Source organism: Nannobrachium achirus (genome assembly GCF_963921795.1).
Source record: "Nannobrachium achirus genome assembly, chromosome: 8".
In the NCBI taxonomy this organism is placed as follows: domain Eukaryota; kingdom Metazoa; phylum Chordata; class Actinopteri; order Myctophiformes; family Myctophidae; genus Nannobrachium; species Nannobrachium achirus.
In genome coordinates this window covers 36,264,650-36,291,407 of record NC_137817.1, presented here as the reverse complement: position 1 = coordinate 36,291,407, position 26,758 = coordinate 36,264,650, and the positions used below count along the sequence as shown (strand labels likewise).

Here is a 26,758-nt window from a genome sequence, read left to right as displayed (position 1 = left end):
TCATCCGGGTACGTTAAAGATGGAACCGCCGAACTACGTTTGCGTACATTTCCAGCGTATCCCCTCGTTGTTTTGGTGGTAACGTACTACGCAAACGGCGTACTGGTTGTCTGTGGGTTCCGGTGAGTTCCAGCACGCATCGTGTGCTGGTCGTTGGTTGTGCGTGTTTCTCTCTGCTGTTCAAGGAACGCACTGTTCCTCAAAGCGGGGAAAACACAACTCAACTTTGTTCAAATAGATGACCGACGACCGAGACTACCGTCGACATTAATTCATTGCCGTGGAGGAGGAGGTAAATGGTTAAATATGCGTGCTGATATAAGTAATAACAGTGGCTGCTAGCTTGAGTTTATCTGTGCTTTTTGTTCATGCTAGCTTTAGCTTAGCAAGTAGCAACTTCATTCAGGCTTGGCCTTAGAGCAGTGTTTCTCAAACGTTTACATTTCAAGGTCTCCCCTTAACTTTGACAGTGTACAAATGGACCCGTTTAGGGTCTATTTGGTTCCATTTGTATGCTGTGAGTTACAGACTTGTATGGGTCCATTTAGACCCCCATAAAGGAACCCACAGTGTGCCTGGAATCCACTTTGAGAACCACTGCCTTTAGCATTCGATCCCAGGCTAGCCAGACTGACTTAACTCAAACACAGTTTAGAACGTGAACGAGAGTACGATATGGTGGACTGGTTGTCCTTGTTTGTTCAAGTAAACCATATTAATTAACTTCGTGGTTTAGCTGAACGTGAAGTGGCTCACAATTTGTTATACGCTATGATCACCCTTTGTTGATGTGTCTGTCTGACTGTGTGTACTGTGTGCACGCGCCGGAAAGAGCCAAGGAAGAGCCTTGCTTGTGAGTCACAAGCAAGGCTCTTCCTTGGCTCTTTCCGGCACAAGTTGTGACTGTTTAGTCTTTATTCATTGTTTCATTCATATCTCAATGCTAAATGAACACTACAGACATTGGTGATGGTATGATGATAATACTGATTTGGTTGGCATTGCTATTTGGCACTGTCTGGCAAATAACTTACACTTACACCAGTGGTTCCCATTCCCAACCATTGGTCCTTGAAGGGGTTCCAGGTGGTCCAAAGCTATATGATGCAGTTGGTAACCAAATGGCCCCTTATAGATCTTTAACTCCTGAGAGCGTAAAATAAAAACAAATATTTGGTTTCATTTAACGCTCTCAAGAGTTCAATTATTGTTAAACATCTGATTCTGCATTGTATAGCTTACAAGATGTCTACAAGTAGAGAATGTAGAATAATACATTTTGATCAACGTGTTGCCTGTTACCTCTCCTATACCTTATAAATAGAGCATGGAATTGTAGACACAATCTTTAAGTTTTGGGTCTGAGAGGTTAAATCTCATCAAATGGTGTTCCGACTTCCGTGGCTCAAATGCAGAATAAATAATGGACCTTGATTTGAAAAGTTTTCATCATTGTTATTCATTGCAGATCCTGTGTTTTGCTCTTGTTACGTTTTAGTCGTGAGGCGCCATGGCATCTACCTTTCCCTACAGAGGGGTCCCTGGAGGGATGCCACCAGGCATACCTCTTCCAGCACAGATCCCAGATTACATGTCTGAAGAAAAACTGCAAGAGAAAGGTATATATGTGGTTCAAACTCGTGGGTTATTCTTTAATTTTTGATGTGTATGAAAATGGTTAGCTGTTTAACAGCAAGTTTTGCAGCTTTAAATCGTACTATTTTTGACATGTCTGTCTATTGTTATTTGCTGTTTAGCAAGGAAATGGCAGCAGTTGCAGGCAAAGCGCTACTCTGAAAAGAGAAAGTTTGGCTTTGTGGATGCCCAGAAGGAGGACATGCCTCCAGAGCATGTCCGGAAGATCATTAGAGATCATGGAGACATGACTAACAGGAAGTTTCGGCATGACAAGAGGGTCTACCTTGGGTGAGCATGAGAGTTTTGCATTCAATTGTGTCAAAACTAAAGGTATTAATTTGCTATTTTCTTTTTAATTTTTTATTCTTTTTTTTTTTTTTTGTCTTTGCTGTAAAGCTGCCCAAAATCATTAAAACCCCATGATTGTTCATTAGTTCCATAAGCCAGTGAATAAAGTCCTGCTGTTGTATCTTGTTTTATTTTTTTCCACTGATAGGTAACACTCATCTCTCATTCTATTGTCATTCCCTATCCCCTCCCATTTATTTTCAGAGCATTGAAGTACATGCCCCACGCAGTGCTGAAGCTGCTGGAGAACATGCCTATGCCCTGGGAGCAGATCCGAGATGTGCCGGTGCTCTACCACATTACAGGAGCCATCTCCTTTGTCAATGAAATCCCATGGGTCATAGAGCCTGTCTACATTGCCCAGTGGGGGTAAGGCCGTCAGTCAAAGTAGTAATCTTGTGCAAATTGTTTAATTAGGCTTCTGTCACACTGTATTGGTTGAATTATACAGTCCAAAAGCTATGAGAGAAATGGCTTCAAATGTCAAGGAAAACAAATCAAACGTTTGAAACAATGATTTTCATTGATTTGCTTTTCCCCGTCCTAGTGCCATGTGGATCATGATGCGTCGTGAGAAACGTGACCGTCGGCATTTCAAGCGTATGCGCTTCCCACCGTTCGACGATGAGGAGCCGCCACTCGACTACGCTGATAACATCCTGGATGTGGAGCCATTGGAGGCCATCCAGATGGAACTGGACACTGAGGAAGATTCTTCTGTGGCGGAATGGTTCTACGAGCACCAGCCGCTCAAAGACACCAACAAGTAAATCCTGCTTTGCTTTCTGTACAGACACCCTAGGAGCTAACTTATACTTTTTGCATGACTCCGCTCAAAAGCCTTGCAATGTGACAAAGTATAAATTAGGCTTAAGACAAACATTAGTGACTCCTACCATATTTTCTAGAGGTAATCAAATGTTCTTATTGAACACACATTAAAGGGCAAATTAAGGGAGGAATGATAGTCATTGAAACAGGCGTGACAACAGTTGGACTTTAATTGTAAATGGTGGTTGAAATGATTATACATTGTTCCAGTGATAGATCCATGGCTGCTCTCCTTACATTCTGTGACGTTTTTCACATCAGTGTGTGAACCTGTTCCACTCTCGCTCCACAGGTATGTGAATGGCACCACCTACCGTCGCTGGCAGTTCACCCTGCCTATGATGTCCACGTTGTACCGGCTGGCCAACCAGCTGCTGACTGACCTGGTGGACTACAACTACTTCTACTTGTTTGACCTCAAAGCTTTCTTCACCTCCAAGGCCCTCAACATGGCCATTCCTGGGGGACCCAAGTTTGAGCCCCTTGTCAGAGACGTCAACCTCCAGTAAGGAAACGTCCGCCAGTAATGGAAGATGGCGTTAAATGCATGTCATTGCGATGTTAATATGTTACATATGTTTGAAATTAATTCAGAAGTTAATCAAAACCCTTTTCTCAGGTTACTACTCAAACCATTAGAATCCAGTAGCTTCCTATAAAATAAAACAAACCATGCTATGCTTTGGAAAATGATCAGCGGTTAATGTCAAGGATATTGAGTGGTAGTCAACTGGTTAAACATGCCACAAAACCTGCATGGTCCTTTTAGAAGTTCTCTACTATGCTGCATGTGCTGTCTTTAATCAGGTCTTTTTTGTTGATATTCTATCTGATTCTGAATCTATTGTTCAATCAATAGTGTGGAAGATGTTCTGACATAACCTGCCAGTTACGTTTCTCGTGTCTCAAGCTCATCCTCAAAAGCTATGGAAAAACTCGGATGCATTTTACAAATGAGCCATTGAAGATAAACACCCCGAACACAGAACACATAAAAACATGTTATACCGTATATTTTTTCTTTCATTGGCAGTGTGTGATGTGTTCTTACATTAGCAATTATATAATTGATTTATCTGTTAATGGCATGTTAATTACCAGTACACTAGGTTCATTGACATCTTTTTAACCCTTCCACAGGGATGAAGACTGGAATGAGTTCAATGACATCAACAAGATCATCATCAGACAGCCTATTAGGACAGAGTACAAGATTGCCTTCCCGTACCTGTACAACAACCTGCCCCACCATGTCCACCTTACCTGGTCAGAGAATCTCCATTAGACTTTGTTGAATGAATGAATGAATGCCCTGAATAGGCACTTGGCCAAAACTATTTCAAAAAGCTGTACATTTCGTTGAAGTCATTTTGTTTTTGACTGATATTTCGAATGTATCTGCACAAATTGTTGGGACGTAAATGGGAAATGATACCTTGGTGTGAAGCCTCAATCTTATTGCATGCAGTTGAAAATGTATGGATTTGTGTATATGTAATGCTATTACAAACAAACTTAGTCTATAATAAATCATTACAACCAAACTATATAAAATATATGCTGTATACTATGCAAAAAAACCTGCAGATATTAACTATAAGAAATGTGTGGCTCTGCAGGTACCATACACCTAATGTGGTGTTTATCAAGACGGAGGATCCAGATCTGCCAGCTTTCTACTTTGACCCTTTGATTAATCCCATCTCTCACAGACACTCAGTCAAAGTAAGCCTGGCTATATTGTGCAGATGAATTTACTGTCCTCCTACAAAGGCGCATTTGCATTGGTCTGCTTGCCTATGCGTAAGAACTGGAGGAATATTAAAATGAATGGTCTTTTTTGTTGCGCCTACAGCACTTGCAGTTGGCCTATGAACATTCAGACATATTTTATCAGTAATATAAATGTGAGTTGGTGGTTGTGGCAGGAGGACATGGCGATAACTTTAGTTTGAAATAGAATCCATATAACCTCACCATAACCTTGTAAACTCTTGTTCATAACCTTGTAAACTCTTGTTCTGACCCGCTCAGAGTCAGGAGCCTTTGCCTGATGATGATGAGGAGTTTGAACTGCCCGAGTATGTGGAGCCCTTCCTCAAGGAAACCCCGCTCTACACAGACCACACAGCCAATGGCATCGCTCTGCTCTGGGCCCCACGTCCCTTCAACCTGCGCTCCGGACGGACCAGGCGTGCCATTGACATCCCTCTCATCAAGAACTGGTGAGCATGTTGAACCAGATGTGATTACATTCATATAACCTCACAAGTGCATGCAGAAACATCTAGGTTAGTAATACCTATTTTAAATTAAAGATTACTGTGAATGTTACTTAACAGGTACCGTGAGCATTGTCCAGCTGGCCAGCCTGTGAAAGTGCGTGTGTCATACCAGAAATTGCTCAAGTACTACGTGCTCAATGCCCTTAAACACAGACCACCCAAAGCACAGAAGAAACGGTGAGTGTTTTACAGCATTGCCTAACCTGAGGATTTCATTGCACGTTTGAGTGCTATTTCCATTTGACCAAAAGAGACATGAAACACTAGTTGCCATGCCTGCAAGCAGCAAGCCTGAATTGTGCAGCTTTGCCAATTACACAGCATTGTGATTTGTGCATCTTTGGTCCCAAAATGCACACATGGTAAATTACTATTAGCAGCTAAAGATTGTACAGGGGGGCAGGTATTAGCCTCTGTCTTGTTGTTTTTGAATTGCTTACTATTAATTCTGCCACTCACCTTCAAAGCTTTACATGTTTTCCATTCGTTTCCAGGTATCTTTTCCGTTCCTTCAAGGCCACCAAGTTCTTCCAGTCCACAAAGCTGGACTGGGTGGAAGTGGGTCTGCAGGTGTGCCGGCAGGGCTACAACATGCTGAATCTGCTCATCCACAGAAAGAACCTCAACTACCTGCATCTCGACTACAACTTTAACCTGAAGCCAGTCAAGACGCTCACCACTAAGGTACATCTGCAGTGGCAGTCCTACCACATATTATAACAGAGGGCATTGGTGTAGTTAAGTTTGAGTGACCACTGATGATTGCGTTGAGTGCAAAATTCCACTGAATGCCTTGAGTTGAAAGCTAATTGGCAATATACCTATATTGTTCTGAATCCGACCCCATTTTTGCATTACTTATTTGACACTGAACAAATACCGTAGAAAGTGTCATCAGAAACCAATTTAGAGACATCATTTTGCCTTTAGAGAAGTACATTGTTTATTATGATCTGCCTTGGTCCCAAACGAATGTGTTTTTTCTGTTCCTGGCCTCTAGGAGCGTAAGAAGTCAAGATTTGGTAATGCTTTCCACTTGTGCAGAGAGGTGCTACGTCTCAGCAAGCTGGTGGTCGACAGCCATGTGCAGTACAGACTGGGAAATGTTGATGCATTCCAGGTAGGAACTAGGTCCTTACTTACAGTAGGACCAATCAGCCTGCAAAGGACACTTTTTGACCTGTGGCACCTTATTTCCGCTGTTACAATCATGCAGCATTACAATCTGCATCTATGAACCGTTAAGCCACCGTTTGTATATGTAAGAAGTTCTGTTGTTTTTTGCACATAGTATAAGATAAGTACCTCTGTTAATCGCAGAATGGCATAAGATTTTAACTGTTAGGGTTGCCTTGATCATACATGATTGTTTTATAACTTTGCCCATACTTATGTTGTAGTTATCTGATGGGCTGCAGTACATCTTTGCCCATGTGGGCCAGCTGACAGGCATGTACCGCTACAAGTACAAGCTGATGAGACAAATCCGCATGTGCAAAGACCTCAAGCACCTCATCTACTACCGCTTCAACACCGTGAGTACATTGACAGAGTCCATTTCTCCACTATTGAGACCATCTCATTACTGACTTCACGTGTGTGTGTGTTGACTAGGGTCCTGTGGGTAAAGGTCCAGGCTGTGGCTTCTGGGCCCCTGGCTGGAGGGTGTGGCTGTTCTTCATGCGAGGCATCACTCCGCTGTTGGAAAGGTGGCTGGGCAATCTGCTGGCCAGGCAGTTTGAAGGTCTGCACACCACTCCCCGTCCCTGCTGTTCCCCCAGTGCTTGTGCACAATTCGCAAATGGTTAAAATATGATTGAAGCACGACTTCAGAGCCGTCCCAAACTATATTTCCATGTATAACCCTGACAGGGCGTCATTCGAAGGGTGTGGCCAAAACTGTGACCAAGCAGCGTGTGGAGTCCCACTTTGACCTGGAGCTGCGTGCGGCCGTGATGCACGACATCCTGGACATGATGCCTGAAGGCATCAAGCAGAACAAGGCCAGGACCATCCTGCAGCACCTGAGCGAGTCTTGGAGATGCTGGAAAGCAAACATCCCCTGGAAGGTAGCCTTTTAGAACTCAATTAAAAACGTATTTGATTTTATTTGAATAGATGCAATTGAATTCACTGATGGTGTCTTGAATGTAATTTCTTTATGTGGTTGTCTATTCAAGGTGCCTGGGCTGCCCACCCCAATCGAGAACATGATTCTGCGATACGTGAAGGCCAAGGCTGACTGGTGGACCAACACTGCCCACTACAACCGTGAACGAATCCGCCGTGGGGCCACTGTGGACAAGACGGTGTGCAAAAAGAACCTGGGGAGACTGACCCGTCTCTACCTGAAGGCAGAGCAGGAGAGACAGCACAACTACCTGAAGGTATTGCTATTGTCCACTAGAGAGCAGCTCCTTCACTGCTCATTTTAATAAAAAAAAACACTTAAAGCTGCAATCCAATCCTGCAATAACAGACAGGTGTTGCATGAAGGTATATGCTTAGAAGGTCCAAGTTATGGCCGGCATCTAAATTGTTGTATATTGATCCATTCACAAGAATTATAAGCATTGGAAATTGGTATCAGATCCCAGATCCTATCTCTTCTGATCCAGTGCCTGCACATGTGACCTAAACTTGATACTTGATAGAGGTTTGATAAGAGGTTTTTGGAGCCGTGGGCGGAGCCTAGGGTTGTTCGATTAATCGATTTTTAATCGTAACCCGTTTTTTTTCTTTTGGACGATTTAAAAAAATGGAAATGTGGTGGAAAGATCCATATAACAATCATTGTGGTATTAATTTATTAAATGTATATGCATAGAGCCTATTTAAATCCTCTGCAGGGTTGACATCATTCCCTGTTCCTCCCTGACAAACCCCTTACAAACAGCCGACTCACACAATCCTATTTCAAATATGCCGACTGTGTGTGTGTGTGTGTGTGTGTAACTATAGAATAGAGACCATGTAAGGAGTCACCATCTGTTGTTACCTCTCTGTACATCTTCTGTCTATGTATAAATGTGTGTGGGACATGGGTGTTGGGAAGCTGATGGGGGAAGCTCTGGAGGGAGACGCAAGTCTCTCTCTCTCTGCTGTGATGAGATCGACAATAAAGATGAAGTCTGATTCCTGACAATGCAGTCCTGCATCTTCCTGTTTTGTTTAACTTACTTATAGTTAACTTCAAAAACTTCCATTACATTTGGTACCGGGAGTGGGATGGATGCTTTGCTGATTATAGCAAACACTCCATTTTGAATCTTAGAAAATGGGAGCGAAACACAGCAGGAAGGAAGCGTTCTGTGAGCAAGGACTGGAATATGGACATCTGATATGGACATCTGAGGTGACGTACAGTAGATGTTTGTGCAACTTCATTTAGGAAGGCACCGACCGTTAGACAAGATGTATCCGGATTATCAGAAACTGTTCCAGAGGATCGCAGTGTTAGAAACCGAACTATTCCATTTAAAACAGCGCAGAGGACTGGATAAGACACTTCGTGCAAAGCAAAAGGACATGACAGCACGGATAACAGGCCGAACAGAGGTTATCACTGATGATTGGCTTGCACTACAGTCCAGAAACAACGCTACTCAAGAGTGGACAACTGCTAAAAGAAAGAAGGCTGGAAGAGAGAAAAATGCAGTCCAACCGTGTGTGCAACTGGCTAACAGATTCATGCCACTGCTGGAGGACACCGGATCGAGTGCATCACCCAGCCAGCTGACAATGCAGTCAGAGGAACCCACCAGGGTAAGAAGCAAAAATGACTCTCACCCTGAAATTCTTATTGTTGGAGATGATTCTGTGAGGAATGTGAAAGGATTCGGAAAGGGAAAAGTATTATGTTTTCCCGAAGACAAAGTCTCTGACATGAACGAGAGGATTCTAGATCTTGTAACTTCATACCCAACTGTGAAGAACCTCATCGTGCACATTGGAACATGTGACACGGAAGAAAAACAGTCGGAAATCCTAAAGCAGGACTTCACTGCTCTTTTCACCACGCTGAGCTGCTTGATTGACATTGAGGTATGCATCAGTGGACCACTTCCGCCTATGAGAGGGGGAGATGAACATTTTAGTAGACTATCTGCATTGAGTAAGTGGCTCGCAACCACATGTACCAATGAATCAATGGAATTCATTGACAACTTTAGTTTCTTCTGGGACCGCAAGCATCTTTTTGATGGGAATCAACTGAACAAGCGAGGTCAGAAACTGTTTGCTGGAAATGTATGCCATATGCTTGAAATGGTACGGGTGCTTGGATCCGAAACACAGGAGGCCATGACGAGGGATGGTGCTGCTGAGATTGCAGTCCCTGTCAAGAATGCCAGAGTGGAAAAGTCCAAGACAACAGCTGTTGCTATGGAAATCAAGGATGGACTACTGTCTGCAGTCCTTGCCGAAGCCCCAGCCATGACAGAAGGTCATGACATTGAAGCAGCAAGGAGCGACGAGTTCGACGACTCAGCGAAGCCGGTTCCAGAGATGACTGTCACCAGCTGCATCAACGCCAGTGAGCTGGAGGAGGCCATCGTGGATGAGAACCTCAAGCTTATCCTGGGCTTGATCTGGATCTTAGTCCTACACTACTCCATCTCAAGGAGTGTGGATGAGGACGTCATGGAAGAAATGGATGCCATCACAGATTCTGAACTGGACAGTACAGAAACGGACAGTGATGTAGAAATGAAAGTCACAGATTCTGAAACAGGCTGTGATGAACTATTTCTTTATCCAGAGGACGCTGGTAACTCGAACCAGGAGCAGAGTGAAATCTCAATGGACATGAGTTCTGGTGAGGGTGATTCTTTTTCCACGACTCCTATCCCCATGCTCGATTCCACTGGGAAAATGAATGAGTTAATTAATGGTGGAATAAAAATCACCAAATGGAAAGCCCCGCAACCACTGAAACTGTTGCAGAAATCACCACCATCTGAATCCACGAAAGGGATGAATGATCTGAAACACACTGGGATTAAAATGACCCCATTAGTTAAACGTATGAAATTATACTTTAAAAAGAAAAAGTGTGTGGAGTCAGAATCTAAGGTGATAGTTCAACGGTAAGTGTGTGCACTGGAATAATTGGTAATATTAACAGGCACCAAATCACAACATGCAGTGCGGGCTGAGTTATATCCTAAATTGTTTGATTTGCTTTGGATGTTATTCATTGTCATACTAAAAAAGGGTAATAATGATAATATTAACTTATTTTAGATAACTTTCTTAAAAGTCACAGTAAAATCCAATCCAAAATTGAGAATTATATTCTTCTAAGTAATGTAAGAAAAATATTGTTTAATGGTAGGTTAACAAATGCCTAAAATAGGACAAGAATTTCATAACATTTGAGTAAATCGGTAATGGAATCTGTTTCCGCACCCATAAACTACATATACAAAATGAAAAGATTAATCTGTCTATTATCCCCCACTTCTTCTCTTCCCAGAATAGCTGGCAGGGGGGATGGGGGGCAGGTGCAGAGGGGTCGTGTGTGTGTGTGTGTGTGTGTGTGTGTGTGAGTGAGACAGACCATAATACTGAAACAGGAATACATTTGGGGTTTTACAAGTTAGTATGTATCAAAGTAAGTATTCAAAATGTAGAGTTTCAGGGTGCTCAATCAATAATGTGAAATTGGTAATTAATGATGGCCTTTTTACAAGGTTTGATGTCCAATATTAGGTAACACATTATAAGTGAAGTTAAAGCAGATTTTTTATTGTCTCATGTCCATTTATTCTGCTCTTGTTAAATAGACGTTAAGTATGTCTCGGATTAAAATAAAACACACTTGCACGTGAGGTAAAAATTCCATGTGGCAAGAAATTATATTTTTCCATGTAGCGAATTCCTGATGGTGAAAATTCCATGTGATGATAATGCCATACTGATGAAAAATCCATTCAGTTGAATTCCACGTGATGTTACATAAAATAGTAATCCGGAGCCTAGAACTTGAGGGTTAACAAGCAATAGTACAGAAATAATCTAGCGACTGATGGAGATATTATTAATACTTATGAAACCTCACCACTGTTGAGTAGTATATGTTTTGAAAAGTTTGTTTGCAGCTTTCCAAATCATGGGTATGAGTGATGGTTTCTGCAGGACCATTATCCTATCCATTATTCTGTGAAAGTTACTCACAAACTAGGGGGGATAAGGGAACATTTATTTAAGGGAATATTTGTATTTAGATTTTCAATTAATTTACGATTGAAGAATTATGTCAACAAGACTAAGGTCAAGAGACAGGTCAAGAGTTCTATTTTTCGAAGGATCAATAGTCTGCCTGGTACATTTGAGCAATATGACATTTGAATTCATTGAGAAATACTGTTTCATTGAGGAATACTATTTTTATTGTATTCAATTTAATTCTATTTTAACTAGCTGTAGGTAATACAAGAAAGTTATGAGGTTTGTAGTATGGAACTACACCACCACAATAGCATTTAAAAGCAATGTGTGTAAATAATAATCTTATCTTATTCAAAAATTGCAGACCTACAAGCTGCAGATCAGGAAGGCCTATAACATTAAAGAAAGAAATTAAAAAACAACACAGAACTACTCCTTTAACAGAGCATAGCATTATCAAAGGTATGCCAAAAGGTCCAGTGTTTAAAAAGAAATCTTAAGAGTGGCGTGTGGGGAAAGTAATTATTGATGCCTTTATCTTTTAACTATTCAGTATGTATAATTGTTGATACATGTTTGAGGCAATATGTGACTGGCAGCATGTGCGCAAATGCTGTTCTGTCACTGTCGTCACACATGTATTGAACAATACAAGTTTTGTTGTCAAGTTGTACATGTATCTAATTTATTTTGAAGTAAAATGTGCTGCCATTCTATGAATTTTCTCTATTTTAATAGGGCATAAATATTTTTATTTTTATGCCCTAAGGGGCCGAATGTGGTGGAAAGATCCATATAACAATCATTGTGGTATTAATTTATTAAATGTATATGCATAGAGCCTATTTAAATCCTCTGCAGGGTTGACATCATTCCCTGTTCCTCCCTGACAAACCCCTTACAAACAGCCGACTCACACAATCCTATTTCAAATATGCCGACTGTGTGTGTGTGTGTGTGTGTGTAACTATAGAATAGAGACCATGTAAGGAGTCACCATCTGTTGTTACCTCTCTGTACATCTTCTGTCTATGTATAAATGTGTGTGGGACATGGGTGTTGGGAAGCTGATGGGGGAAGCTCTGGAGGGAGACGCAAGTCTCTCTCTCTCTGCTGTGATGAGATCGACAATAAAGATGAAGTCTGATTCCTGACAATGCAGTCCTGCATCTTCCTGTTTTGTTTAACTTACTTATAGTTAACTTCAAAAACTTCCATTACAGAAATCGTAAAATCGATTTTCACTTTAATTAGGGAAATTCTTACTCATTGGAGCCTTGCACGCGCAAAAAGTACACAGCCCCGTCCTCCTAAAGCAGGACGACAAGGTCCGACACCAAATTAATACTACTTTCTCTCTGATGTGTCATTTCTTTGATGCACGTTTAGCGCACGTCAGACTGAGCAGAGTTCACCACCGCACTGCGCTCACTCGCGATGGTTCAAGCAGAAAACAGAACAAAACGCTGCTGAGCTGGTAAACTTACTTCTTGTTGTAGTTTGAAAGAAGCTTATTAATTCTGTGTTACCCACCTACTGACTGTAGTCTCCTACTGTCCCTGTCACTGTTAATTTTGCGTCGGGAAGCGAAGCGCTTCGCCTCCGTTTACAATCAGTCAACATCTCCGTGCATGAGTGGTGCAGGGCAGGGGCGTAGCCAGGAATTACATTTTGGTAGGCGAAATGCCAGCCAAAATTCAGGGGTGGCCTTAGCTATTTTTTCACCCGTTTCACCAGCCTCCAAGAGCTGGCTTGTTTTGGCTGTTTTGTCACTCACTATAGATAATGAAACACTAAGGACGCTAAGTTAACTTCTGTATGTGATTGTTGCGCAACTAAAGTTATTATTATTAATACCCTTATTGTTTTATTGCATTTTGCTATTTGGCTATATAAAAAAAATCAAAAAATGAAACAATAATGAAAAAAAAAAACATTTCCTTGCATTTTTTTAATGAAAACAAAATAGTTGAAACAATGTATTATTCTTTTAACAAAAAATCGAAATCGAAAATCGGGATTTCAGAGAAAATAATCGAGATTTTATTTTTTGGCCATATCGAACAACCCTAGCGGAGCCCATGGTCTCCCTCTGAGTGGCAATGTGTGTCCTGTCTCACCAGTGAGAACTGTCCCGTTGAGTTCGAACAGTACCTTTTATGACCACACATGTTAAGGGAGGGGTGCTGTTTTCAGGCCAGGCACACACACGCACACACACACACAGGGGGGAACACATAGAATCAAAAACATAGATCTGGAAGTGCTCAATTTCACGGCTCCACTTCGAACCAAGGTTTGATTTTTTTCTTTCTTTGTGCCAATAGGATGGTCCCTACATCACAGCTGAAGAGGCTGTTGCCATCTACACCACCACCGTGCACTGGCTGGAAAGCCGTCGTTTCTCACCCATCCCCTTCCCCCCACTCTCATACAAACATGACACCAAACTGCTCATCCTGGCCCTGGAGAGGCTCAAGGAGGCTTACAGGTAACATTGCATTACAGCATTCAATGCTATAGTATATATCTACTAAGAATTCCACACTGGGTAAAATTACATTGTTTATTTCCTTGACTTTCTTCTCGACAGTGTGAAGTCACGTCTGAACCAGTCTCAGAGAGAGGAGCTGGGTCTGATAGAGCAGGCCTATGACAACCCCCACGAGGCCCTGTCTAGGATCAAACGTCACCTGCTCACCCAGAGAGCTTTCAAAGAGGTCAGCGTCACCCTAAAAACAAGTCTTATTAACCCAAAGCCTATGTTGTTATACCTTTCAATCTGAGAAATCATCTTAGTCATTTTAGATCTTATTTATATAGCAACATGAATTTCTTTTTTTGAATAACAAATTTAAGTTTTTCAGAAATCTTAGATTTAGAAGGCGTTTGTTAAATCGGCCTCGGGTCTAAGTGTCTTTGTTATAAAGGCATAGGTGGGTATAATTCATTATTATATTGCACACACAGTTTTTAGCAGTACGTGTGATTAGTGACAATTCCTTTGCAACTAATTATCCTACCCTTGCGTTAGTCTCTCAAGAACAGACTAACTGAGCTCCAGTTAGACCTTTTCTTTGAAGATGGCGAGCCATATTTCCCTTATGACTAGTTTGTTTCGTTATCTCAGCCCAAAGCGGCTCAAAGTAGAATTTATGTAGCCTGACGTAGCCTGACAACAAATATTTGGTTCCAAGTAGGGACCGAATTTCTTTAGCCAACTCTGTCTTTACACTGCCATCCATCTCAGTCGTTGTGCCCTATTCCTGTTGCCTCCAGGTGGGTATTGAGTTCATGGACCTCTACAGCCACCTGGTCCCAGTGTACGATGTGGAGCCTCTGGAGAAGATTACAGACGCCTACCTCGACCAATACCTGTGGTACGAGGCAGACAAGAGGCGACTCTTCCCTCCTTGGATCAAACCTGCCGACACGGAGCCTCCACCACTGCTGGTCTACAAGTGGTGCCAAGGTGAGGCCTCTTTCCGGGCTCCTCACGAAGTCGTAGAGCTGGAAATGGAGGGACCAGCAGGGTCTTAGTCTTGTCACAGCTGTGGTTTTGAGTGGAGGGCAGTGAGATCAGTAATTGGTAAGCGAGTAACGAGTATTGCCTAAAATAAGTTTTTATTTATTTTTCAGGCATCAACAACTTGCAGGATGTGTGGGAGACGATGGAGGGTGAGTGCAACGTGATGCTGGAGTCACGCTATGAGAAGATGTATGAGAAGATCGATCTGACGCTGCTCAACAGACTGCTGCGTCTCATTGTGGACCACAACATTGCTGATTACATGACTGCCAAGAACAACGTGGTCATCAATTACAAGGTCAGTCAAAGGCATATTAAAGATGTGTTTAATATATATAATAGTGAACAAAATCACATTTGCATGATAAAGAAATGTTTTCATTTGTTTAGCATTAGTTAACTATTTATTTGAACTTGATTAGTAAGTTGAGTTTATATACTGTTTTGTCGATGAAGAAAGACATTACTTACTGTTTTTAGTGCCATCATGTTTTTTATCCTACTGCATTTAAAAACTGTCTTGCAGCCAGCGAATCCTTAATCAAAATTAAATGTATTGATTTCTGTCCTCCACATCCAGGACATGAACCACACCAACTCTTATGGCATCATCCGAGGCCTTCAGTTTGCCTCGTTCATTGTCCAGTACTATGGCCTGGTTATGGACCTGCTGGTGCTGGGCCTACACCGTGCCAGTGAGATGGCTGGCCCCCCTCAGATGCCCAATGACTTCCTCAGTTTCCAGGATACAGTAACAGAGAGCGCTCACCCCATTCGCTTATACTGCCGCTACATCGACCGCATCCACATTTTCTTCAGGTGTGGAGTCACAAATAACTAACTTGCAGCCTGTCGACAAATGTCTGTCTTGTTTACAGTCCGTCGTTTCTCCTTTGTGACTAAAGAATTGGCATTTAATGAAAAATGTATTTAGTCCCATACCTGACATATTGAAATGTTAAATCATGTGCTTTTTGTGTTTGCAGGTTTTCAGCTGATGAGGCCAGGGACTTGATTCAGAGGTACCTGACAGAGCACCCTGATCCCAACAATGAGAACATTGTGGGATACAACAACAAGAAGTGCTGGCCACGTGATGCTCGCATGAGATTGATGAAGCACGATGTCAACCTGTGAGTTATGCCTCTGGATATTATACAGTACATATTTTTTCATTTTTGCGTTATTTGTTAGGAGAATGTAGGGAGTAGATAGACAGGAAACCAAGGGGAGAGAGATGGGAGACATGCTAGACAGAGATTAATGAGATTAAAATTCAAACTGAGGTTCTTCTTGCAACTCTCAAGGAGCATATTGTCGCTGTAGGGCTGTGAAACCTTAACCCATATTAAAACTTTTTGTATGTCCTACTTTGACGTAAAAGTTCAGAGCCATGGTAGCAAAAAATATATGATGCACTATGAGCTTGTAGATCTGCTATTTTTGAAAACATGTTTTAAATGAAAGTGGTTAAGTCTGTCTGTGACTTTTACAAATATTTAACCAATGAAAATTGCTCGTGACATAATAACTACATTGGATGCTCCCTGTTATACTTTTATAATACTGATCAAATATGACTTTGACAGTCAAGCATGGTTTCCCATTCCCATTCTTGTTTATTAGCCGGCACCGTTGATCAGTCATATTATCAATGTGGAATAATAGTTGGCTGTTTCGCCCTCCATCCATCTCAGTGGTCGTGCTGTGTTCTGGGACATCAAGAATCGCCTGCCCCGCTCAGTGACCACCATCCAGTGGGAGAACAGCTTTGTGTCTGTGTACAGCAAGGACAACCCCAACCTGCTCTTCAACATGTGTGGCTTCGAATGCCGCATCCTTCCTAAGTGCCGCACCAGCTATGAAGAGTTTACCCACAAGGATGGTGTGTGGAACCTGCAAAATGAGGCAAGGATCTACTGAAGAAAAAAACCCAATTGGGTCAAAAAGATTGCGTTTCCACTTTCCAGACTAGTGGTGTTGTATGGCCTTTCTGGCACAGTTGCGCAAACGTCCTTGCTTACTTAATGCAAAGTAGTTGTTTTTTTTTGCCAGGATGTCCTGATTTTACAAGTCCTCATTCTATGTTTTTTTCCTTCCTGTGTAGGTAACCAAAGAACGGACAGCTCAGTGTTTCCTGCGTGTGGATGATGAATCCATGCAGCGCTTCCACAACAGAGTGCGTCAGATCCTCATGGCTTCAGGATCCACCACATTTACCAAGGTCAGCTAGTAGCCTTTTGTTGACAAAACAAAATGCACGTCCTTAAATAATCCTGCCACAATGGGGGAAAATGTATCTGATAAATAATAATGTCTAATGATGTCCTCCAGATTGTGAACAAGTGGAACACAGCCCTGATTGGCCTGATGACATACTTCCGTGAGGCGGTGGTCAACACCCAGGAGCTCCTAGATCTGCTGGTCAAGTGTGAGAACAAGATCCAGACTCGTATCAAGATTGGCCTCAACTCCAAAATGCCCAGTCGATTCCCCCCTGTGGTGTTTTACACCCCTAAAGAGCTGGGCGGCCTGGGCATGTTGTCCATGGGTCACGTGCTCATCCCCCAGTCTGACTTACGGTAAGACAAGAGTTGGAGATGGTGGTAGATTGCTTTCCCCACAAGTGTGTATTTCTAGGCTTTTTAGTCTATTGGTTTCCAGACTAATCGCAGGAATTTTGGAAATTGGCCTATAAACCAAGGGGATATGTAATAGCAATGGCGTATATATCATTTAACCATTCAGTGTGTGTAATGTGGTTGACAATAATATTACGGCTTTTACATATATAGTTTACATATAGTCTTTACTACTATTTTGTTGTATATAAAAAAGGAAAGTAATACACATCCAAAAGTATTGTCCGTATTTGCTTTTCACTAAATGTAATTGGTTCTGCGAAGTATCGCAGTGTCATGTTCCGCAAGTTCACCCTGTTTTCCCCATATAGGGCATGTCATTATAGGCAAAAATTAGACCTGTGTGCTTAGTTTTTAATCTGACGTACGTTGGTGTGTGTGCAACAAGTTGTGAGCTTTTAGATTGGCTAATTCTGTCATACGATGAAGTTTAAATTAGGCTTAAGTGGTTATGAAATTAAATGTCTTTCCTTCCTACCAGGTGGTCCAAACAGACGGATGTGGGCATCACTCACTTCCGGTCGGGTATGAGCCACGAGGAGGACCAGCTGATCCCTAACCTGTATCGTTACATTCAACCCTGGGAGAGTGAGTTCATTGACTCCCAGAGGGTGTGGGCAGAGTACGCCCTCAAGAGGCAGGAGGCCATTGCCCAGAACAGGTAATTCTTCAAACATCCAGTGGATTCAGTGTAGATCAGTGTTTCTGTTTTCCAAACTTTGTAAAGCCAAGATCACTTTTAGATTTAAATGCATTCACACAATCTACTCTGAAAGATTTTGGCTTTACTACCCTGATTGCACACAGACAAACAAAATGCATTCACACTCCCCTATTGTTAGTTTGATACCTGTGCTTACATCTATGAGTGCTGAGAAGTATGGGATGTCATTTGAGATCGTTATTATTCATGATTTGTATTTGTGCAAAGGCCATCTCAGAGGCCATCTCAGATGAGTAGGTAGAAACGAAGTAGGCTTCCGCTGTCAGTGGACATCAGGTCAGAAGGAAGAAGCTGCTCATCTCTGTGTTTGAGCTACCAAAGTCTTTGTCCTTTAATCAAACTTGCGGTTCAGTGTCACTTTGCATGATAATTTATTTCCATGTCAGGTTCAAACAATGCGTTGTTCCAGCATCTGCTTTGTTCAAACACGAGAAGTCTGTAGACTGTGTACTCTTTATTTTTGTGTTCATGGTTAACCATGTACCTGCCCTCATTTCTAAATCCTTTTGTCACTCAACCAGAACGATTGATACTATGAAGCCTGATATCAGTGTGTCTTTTGTATCCCAGGCGTCTGACCCTGGAGGACTTGGAGGACTCATGGGACAGAGGGATCCCCCGTATCAACACCCTGTTCCAGAAGGACCGACACACACTGGCCTACGACAAGGGCTGGAGAGTCCGGACTGACTTCAAACAGTACCAGGTAAGACATAGACAAAAGCCGGTTTTCCATATGCATGGCCCCACTCCACTCCACACCACACTTGTGTCGGGTTTTCCACTACAAGGAACTGGGTATAGTGGTGTGAAAGTGGTACAAAACGGGGTACTAAAACGGCTCCACTCTAGAGTGGGTCCGGGCTGGGCCAAGTGAGGCCAAATCAGTGCCGTATACACGCTGCTGATACTGATTGGTCGGAGTCTCACGGCTGAGCTGTGTCTTTCAACACAACAACTTGAGACAGATTTTAGTTTGCAGTCACGGCTGCAAATCAAATATAAAAGCAAAGCCTGTTTGTTTTATATATCTGTTTATAAAGAGGTTGGTTAGACAGAATTGTGTTCCCCAGCCCTGCAGTTGAGATACCACGAAGCACCAAGAACATATTAACCAACACAAACAGTGGACATAGGCTATATCTATCGCCGTGAGTCGCTAAAGTGATTAGATGGTTATTTGGTGAAATGGTGGTTGAGTTTAACTTCAATGTTTGTTTAATTTCAAAATCAGACTCATGCCTTCAGTGATATTATGCAATTTCAATAATTATTTGGGTCGGTCAGCCAAAACCAAAATGTCATGAATTATTTTAACAACAATAGTAATATTTTTAGTGTGGCAGGAGTGTTATTGAATTGGGGACGTTCCGTTTATCTGGGTTGAACTCTCCAGCCATCTGCTGGCATGCACACTTTTCTATTTGTTGTATCGGTGCAATTCTTAAAGGTGATACACCTTGCATTTAAAAAGTATTTATGTCATATTGTTTATGTCCCAAAAACGTTTTTCAAAAGGTTTGAGGCTAAATTACCACTCCTGAGAGCCTCTCTCATTTTTGAATGGCTCTCAGAGCATTTCAGCTGCAGTACCACCTTTGGCCTGAACTGCGCCCCCCCCCCCCCCCCCCCCCCCCCCCAAAATCCTTTTGAAAAAAAAAAATGAAAACAAAATCTTTTTTGAAAAAAAAAAAAGTTTTTTTTTTTTCTTTCAAAAACGGCCGATGATGACGTCACGATCGGCAGCAAATCTGGATAGCCTGTTTTGAGAACCCGTGGGATACTTTTAACTTTCGCCTTCTCAAAACCAGAGAAAGACACAACGGCCAGAAATGGGACTTTGTGAGGATAGAAGGTGCTAGTGGGACCTCAAAAAAAGGTTTTAAAATAGGAAAAGTGAAATTTCACGGTGTATCACCTTTAACATGTGTAATTATTTGTACAGGTCCTGAAGCAAAATCCATTCTGGTGGACCCACCAAAGACACGACGGCAAGCTGTGGAACTTGAACAACTATCGTACTGACATGATCCAGGCCCTGGGTGGTGTGGAGGGCATCCTTGAACACACGCTTTTCAAAGGCACATACTTCCCAACCTGGGAGGGTCTCTTCTGGTGAGACTGCCTTTTTAATTCAACCATTTTGAGGAGATGGTGAAATGTTTTCTGCTGCGTATTAACATGGCTGGTCTGTCAGTATGTGACATTATCCAATATGAAGGATATATTCTAATGAACAAAATTCTAAAAACTGCATTTATCTCTTTAAAAAGTTTGTTCTTTGCTCCCCCTTTAACCTGCTTAGTTTAGAAGTCTGTCTGTAAATGAAGACTGATTAATAGACTCTGAGAGAAATTCAGGATAAAGCTCAGGCGCACTGTCGCATTGGATCATTAAGGACGTTTATAGAAAACGTTGCAGTATCATCACATTTATCGACATTTTCCCAAATAAATGTAGAGCTATCAGTTTTATATTGCTTGGCCCAGAGTTACTGTAACCTAATCCTCCGACATCCTGTTCTCCAGGGAGAAGGCCAGTGGATTTGAGGAGTCCATGAAATGGAAGAAGCTGACCAATGCCCAGAGGTCTGGTCTGAATCAGATCCCCAACCGTCGATTCACACTCTGGTGGTCTCCCACCATCAACAGAGCCAATGTAAGTACAGATCTCACCCTGTTCCACTCAGTTCACAGATGGAGTGATTTGAACTTTATTGTGAGACTAGTTGTGGGGTGGGTTGGAGGAGGGGGTAAAACATTACAGATCAATCTGAAGAAATTAAAATATTGTGGGAAAGTTAATTATTTTCTGTAATTTAATAAACTATTGAAACTTTCACTTATTCTCGATAAATGACTTACTCACAACCTTTTTTTGATTTAATTTTGATGCCCTTTTTTACACTATTTATTTTTTAGATGGATCTGTAAATGAAAATAACTTGCCAACTGTTTAACAACTTAATTTCCCTTCCTAGGTGTACGTAGGCTTCCAGGTGCAGCTTGACCTGACGGGGATCTTCATGCACGGCAAGATCCCCACGCTGAAGATTTCCCTCATTCAGATCTTCAGGGCTCACTTGTGGCAGAAGATCCATGAGAGCATTGTTATGGATCTCTGTCAGGTATGCAGGTTTTCTCTCATCACTGACTACTATAGAGGTTTATCGGATAAGCCAGTTGCCGCTATACTGTATCGCTGTCTATTTCATATAGATTATTAAATTGTACTAAATGTCTAGTTTTGATTGATGGTAAAACATTAGTCTTGGAAAAAGCATTATTTAAAATCTTTGAGCTGTACCCATTCAGCCACATTAACACCACTGTTACTGTGTGTTCAGGTCTTTGACCAAGAGTTGGACGCCCTGGAGATTGAGACGGTACAGAAGGAAACCATCCACCCCAGGAAGTCCTACAAGATGAACTCGTCCTGTGCCGACATCCTCCTCTTCGCTTCCTACAAGTGGAACGTCTCTCGGCCTTCACTGCTCGCCGATTCCAAGTATGTCTTCAGGAGATAATGTGTTACGCTTGACGCTATAGATCAGTTATAGAAGAGTCATTTGGAAGTGTTGTTCTTATTTCAAACATGGTCCTCTGCCTACAGGGACGTGATGGACAGCACCACCACTCAGAAATACTGGATCGACATCCAGCTGCGCTGGGGCGACTACGACTCGCACGACATCGAGCGCTATGCTCGGGCAAAGTTCCTGGACTACACCACGGACAACATGAGTATCTACCCTTCCCCCACTGGGGTGCTCATTGCCATCGACCTGGCGTACAACCTGCACAGGTTAGTGACGCTGCTCTCATGGATGGATATGTAACCATAATCCCACCGTCTTGTTTCTTGCCTGGCGGTTGTACTGATGAGTAAATAATACTGTCGATCTGATGCAGATACATTTTGTGAATCTACCTGGCTATTACAAATGCAGGTTGATTGCGACCGTAGGTCGCATTTACTACCAAAACCTCCACGGGCTGTCTGTGAGTGAGTCCGTCACACTCACCGACGTCACACTTTTGCCCTGCTCATATCTCCACAACCGTTGCCCCCATCCATGCCAAATTTTGCACACACACTCCTTGACTGCCAAACTACAACCTCCAAGGACCCCCGGAGCCCCAGGGACCCCCAGATGTAAAAAATGACCAAATGTGCTCACACGTCACACTTTTTCCCTGCTTATATCTCCGCACCCGTTGACCCGATCCATGCCAGATTTTACACACACACTCCTTGCCTGCCAAACTACAACCTCCAAGGACCCCCGGAGCCCCAGGGACCCCCAGGTCCCTGGGGGACCCCCAGATGTAAAAAATGACCAAATGTGCAAAAATGACCAAATGACCACCCCAACGGGGCTGCTCACGGGGAATTCCCGGGGACCACCGACTCCTGGTGCTCCAGAACGGATGCAAAAGTGGTGGCGCCCCCAGTGGAGGACCCCCTGCCACTGCAGCGCACATAAAATGCCGTAACTCGGGCTAGGAGCGTCCGGGAGAGCCGGGGCCGGTACCTATTCGTCCGCCAAGGCAACGCGGAGACCCCACCCCTCATTTCTCACATGGCCCTATTCTAGCGCAACCTTCAGGCCGATTTTTAAAACACATTTTTGGACACTGCTCCTACAGTTTTTGCCCTAAAATCACGAATATCACTACACAGCATGTCTACACTCATGTCATCAACATGGATCAGGAAGATTTGGGAAAAACAAATTTTTGCCCTATTTGTGGAGATAAGCCACCTACGGTCGCTTATCTCCCGATTAGGGAGTCTTACTGGTACTTCTGTTCTAGTTGCGACCGTAGGGAGCTACTTAGTAGAAACCTCCACCGGCTGTCTGTGAGTGAGTCCGTCACACTTTTTCCCTACTTATATCTCCGCACCCGTTGACCCGATCCATGCCAGATTTTACACACACACTCCTTGCCTGCCAAACTACAACCTCCAAGGACCCCCGGAGCCCCAGGGACCCCCAGATGTAAAAAATGACCAAATGTGCAAAAATGACCAAATGACCACCCCAACGGGGCTGCTCACGGGGAATTCCCGGGGACCACCGACTCCTGGTGCTCCAGAACGGATGCAAAAGTGGTGGCGCCCCCAGTGGAGGACCCCCTGCCACTGCAGCGCACATAAAATGCCGTAACTCTGGCTAGGAGCGTCCGGGAGAGCCGGGGCCGGTACCTATTCGTCCGCCAAGGCAACGCGGAGACCCCACCCCTCATTTCTCACATGGCCCTATTGTAGCGCCACCTTCAGGCCGATTTTTAAAACACATTTTTGGACACTGCTCCTACAGTTTTTGCCCTAAAATCACGAATATCACTACACGGCATGTCTACACTCATGTCATCAACATGGATCAGGAAGATTTTGGAAAAACACATTTTTGCCCTATTTGTGGAGATAAGCCACCTACGGTCGCTTATCTCCCGATTAGGGAGTCTTACTGGTACTCTTAGTGTATATCTATATTGAGTGTTAAGTAAACTACCTATAACTTGATGGGTTTCTTGGCAACCATTTACGAATGTTAAGAATTACACAGCATGTCAGGGTTTCACACTTGCTTACTACTTTTTGTTAGATGAGTGTGGACATCTGTAACATTTGTGACACCATAGCTCAAACAGAGAAGGGTTTTCCCCAAATACCTTGTGCTCAGTGATCCATTTTCGTGGAAAAGCGGCGCTTAATTACTTGAGTAAGATTAGAAAATGAACACCTCTTTCAACAATTTTAAAGATATGGCATTTTCACCTTACATATGAGTAACTTTGCCCTACATTGTGACCTTGTCCTTTGACCTTTTTCAAACCAAAATGTACTACTCTTCAAGGCAGCCTACCAATCATTCCCTTAAAGCTACAAAATTCCCTTCTCTAGTTACTTTGCTGACAAGGGGGCCAAAGCATAAAAACGTGAACCCACCGACCAAAATATAGTATTTGATGGTATCTGATCTCTCTCCCTCTTTAGTGCCTATGGTAATTGGTTTCCTGGAGGCAAGCCGCTAATCCAGCAGGCCATGGCCAAAATCATGAAGGCCAACCCTGCCCTGTACGTGCTGAGGGAACGCATCCGCAAGGGTCTCCAGCTGTACTCCTCAGAGCCCACTGAGCCCTACTTGTCCTCGCAGAACTATGGCGAGCTGTTCTCCAACCAGATCATCTGGTTCGTAGATGACACCAATGTCTACCGAGTCACCATCCACAAGGTAGAGAAAATGCTTCCTAAATTCTGCAAAGAATTTGTCTGTACTTTAATAGTTTTTATTTTATTTTCAAGAATTCTATTCTGTTGTGGGAATGTTTTATTTATTTACATCTACTTTATTAAGAACCAGTTTTAATGGTGGTTGAATTGGGGAAGAAATGCTAAATATCTTGTGTTTAGTTGTGTATGTTCTATCTCTCTCTCTCCTCAGACCTTTGAGGGTAACTTGACCACCAAGCCCATCAACGGTGCCATCTTCATCTTCAACCCCAGGACAGGCCAGCTCTTCCTCAAGATCATCCACACCTCTGTATGGGCTGGGCAGAAACGTCTGGGACAGGTACGTTTTGCCAGTTTCAAAGGAGTGGATATTGTCCTGTTTTAACAATATTCCAGTTATACTTATCAATTTGATTCCAGTTATACTTGTCAATTTGATTCCTTTGATTCCTGGCTAAAGAGTACTTAATACTCGATACAAATATTATATTTGGCCAAACAATAAGCTTGTACAGTGAAACTTGTTTTTTGTTAGCTTTATATAAACGGTATATTCTTGACATTAAGGCCTTAAACACATTTATTTAATTTGTTATCTTTCAACAAAGTTTAACACCAGGAAAGGTTTGATATTCTTAAACAAAAATGTGTACTTAATGGCAGAAGCATTCCATAGCCTGTTCATGTCTTGATTGTAGCATGCCATTAACAACTCCAAATATCTATAACTAATAAGTGTATTTGGAACAGCAAGCCTAATTGCGATGGCGAGAAAGCAATGAAAAAAAACAACAACATAAAAATCTTACCCCAATGAAAGATACACGAGAAGATGATTTCAGACTGAATAATGGATTGGTAAATAAAAGGCCATTCAGTCTGAATCAGGTTAGTTGTGGTGTTGTTTTGGCTGTAACCAACACTGTCATCCCTGACTCAGCTGAAGTACTTAAACCCTCTGTTTCTGTAGCTGGCCAAATGGAAGACAGCTGAAGAGGTGGCTGCCCTGATTCGATCCCTCCCTGTGGAAGAGCAGCCCAAGCAGATCATTGTGACCAGGAAGGGCATGCTGGACCCACTTGAGGTGAGACTTGGACCTGTTCTGTCCTGAATGGTCTAATGACCAGCCTGGATTAGCAACTATGTATAAAATATGCATTCATTGACTTCATGTCTAATACCAAACATTGTCTGTTACCTCTCTAGGTCCACTTGCTGGATTTCCCCAACATTGTGATCAAGGGGTCAGAGCTGCAGCTGCCTTTCCAGGCCTGTCTGAAAGTGGAGAAGTTTGGAGACCTGATCCTGAAGGCTACCGAGCCCCAGATGGTACTTTTCAACCTCTACGATGACTGGCTCAAGACCATCTCCTCATACACTGTGAGTACCACTGTTCCTGTGACATAATTTAGTTGTATATTCTATGTGGGAGTACTGTTGACAAATGTAACCTCTCATTTCCTAACCCCAAGCCATAAATCCTGCCCAAACCTTGAGAATTAAATTCTTCATTTTTCCTGACTTTTCATCTTGTGTAATTAGTGTGTCTGCCGTGTTCTCCTTTGTGTCTACTAGGCCTTCTCCCGTCTCATCCTGATCCTGAGAGCCCTCCATGTGAACAACGATCGGGCCAAGGTGATCCTGAAGCCAGATAAGACCACCATCACAGAGCCCCACCACATCTGGCCCACCCTCACTGACGAGGAGTGGATCAAGGTTGAGGTGCAGCTCAAAGACCTGATCTTGGCTGACTACGGCAAGAAGAACAAGTGAGTAGTAGACATACTGTAGGTTGAAAGTTAACTCTCAAATACCTGGAACGCGCCCGAGTCGCGTTAGATTTTAACCACTTTAACCGTTATTTTATGCTTTAACTTTAGAAAAATAGCAAATATACAAGCTCACAGCGCGGCACCGAGTGCCGCGCTGCGAGCTTGTAGATCTGCTATTTTTGAAAAGTCGTGAAAAACGAGTGAAAGTCTTTGAATATCTTTGACCCGATCTTTGACCCGACTTCTAAATCCTTCCTCTGAATCAGTGGTTCTCAAACTTTTTCATGTCAAGGACCCCAAAAATTACAGGTATTTGGCCACGGACCCCCATTTCAAAATATGTTGTTCCAGGGACCACCCAGAAGTAAATATTTGAATTACAAATGTTCGCTTTTAAGTAGATATATTCAAAGACTTGCAGAGAAAAATCATGATTTTTCAAAAATAGCAGATCTACAAGCTCGCAGCGCGGCACTCGGTGCCGCGCTGTGAGCTTGTATATCTGCTATTTTTCAATAGTTAAAGCAGTCAATAATCCTAGGCCTAAATGGGTTAAGTGGAGCGTGTGTGTTATAACC

The 26,758-nt window shown here is 42.7% G+C and overlaps 1 protein-coding gene across 1 annotated transcript in view; it reads left to right on the top strand.

The window, feature by feature from the left end:
* Positions 1 to 154: 154 nt before the first annotated feature.
* prpf8 (pre-mRNA processing factor 8) overlaps positions 155 to 26,758 on the top strand; it is a 30,210-nt gene continuing 3,606 nt past the window's right edge. The window contains exons 1-37 of the mRNA XM_080731284.1: positions 155 to 292; positions 1,499 to 1,619; positions 1,758 to 1,926; positions 2,191 to 2,355; positions 2,534 to 2,752; positions 3,110 to 3,322; positions 3,958 to 4,083; positions 4,437 to 4,542; positions 4,852 to 5,042; positions 5,160 to 5,279; positions 5,597 to 5,786; positions 6,103 to 6,222; positions 6,503 to 6,637; positions 6,717 to 6,846; positions 6,975 to 7,171; positions 7,283 to 7,489; positions 13,601 to 13,764; positions 13,867 to 13,993; positions 14,553 to 14,745; positions 14,913 to 15,100; positions 15,383 to 15,621; positions 15,789 to 15,935; positions 16,500 to 16,710; positions 16,910 to 17,026; positions 17,137 to 17,384; positions 17,926 to 18,105; positions 18,739 to 18,874; positions 20,114 to 20,283; positions 20,697 to 20,826; positions 21,149 to 21,295; positions 21,515 to 21,675; positions 21,781 to 21,972; positions 24,172 to 24,409; positions 24,620 to 24,748; positions 25,379 to 25,492; positions 25,615 to 25,788; positions 25,984 to 26,177. Coding sequence (XP_080587410.1) covers positions 1,511 to 1,619; positions 1,758 to 1,926; positions 2,191 to 2,355; positions 2,534 to 2,752; positions 3,110 to 3,322; positions 3,958 to 4,083; positions 4,437 to 4,542; positions 4,852 to 5,042; positions 5,160 to 5,279; positions 5,597 to 5,786; positions 6,103 to 6,222; positions 6,503 to 6,637; positions 6,717 to 6,846; positions 6,975 to 7,171; positions 7,283 to 7,489; positions 13,601 to 13,764; positions 13,867 to 13,993; positions 14,553 to 14,745; positions 14,913 to 15,100; positions 15,383 to 15,621; positions 15,789 to 15,935; positions 16,500 to 16,710; positions 16,910 to 17,026; positions 17,137 to 17,384; positions 17,926 to 18,105; positions 18,739 to 18,874; positions 20,114 to 20,283; positions 20,697 to 20,826; positions 21,149 to 21,295; positions 21,515 to 21,675; positions 21,781 to 21,972; positions 24,172 to 24,409; positions 24,620 to 24,748; positions 25,379 to 25,492; positions 25,615 to 25,788; positions 25,984 to 26,177 — 5,996 coding nt within the window. The 5' untranslated portion in view covers positions 155 to 292; positions 1,499 to 1,510. The remainder of the gene's footprint in view (positions 293 to 1,498; positions 1,620 to 1,757; positions 1,927 to 2,190; positions 2,356 to 2,533; positions 2,753 to 3,109; positions 3,323 to 3,957; positions 4,084 to 4,436; positions 4,543 to 4,851; positions 5,043 to 5,159; positions 5,280 to 5,596; positions 5,787 to 6,102; positions 6,223 to 6,502; positions 6,638 to 6,716; positions 6,847 to 6,974; positions 7,172 to 7,282; positions 7,490 to 13,600; positions 13,765 to 13,866; positions 13,994 to 14,552; positions 14,746 to 14,912; positions 15,101 to 15,382; positions 15,622 to 15,788; positions 15,936 to 16,499; positions 16,711 to 16,909; positions 17,027 to 17,136; positions 17,385 to 17,925; positions 18,106 to 18,738; positions 18,875 to 20,113; positions 20,284 to 20,696; positions 20,827 to 21,148; positions 21,296 to 21,514; positions 21,676 to 21,780; positions 21,973 to 24,171; positions 24,410 to 24,619; positions 24,749 to 25,378; positions 25,493 to 25,614; positions 25,789 to 25,983; positions 26,178 to 26,758) is intronic.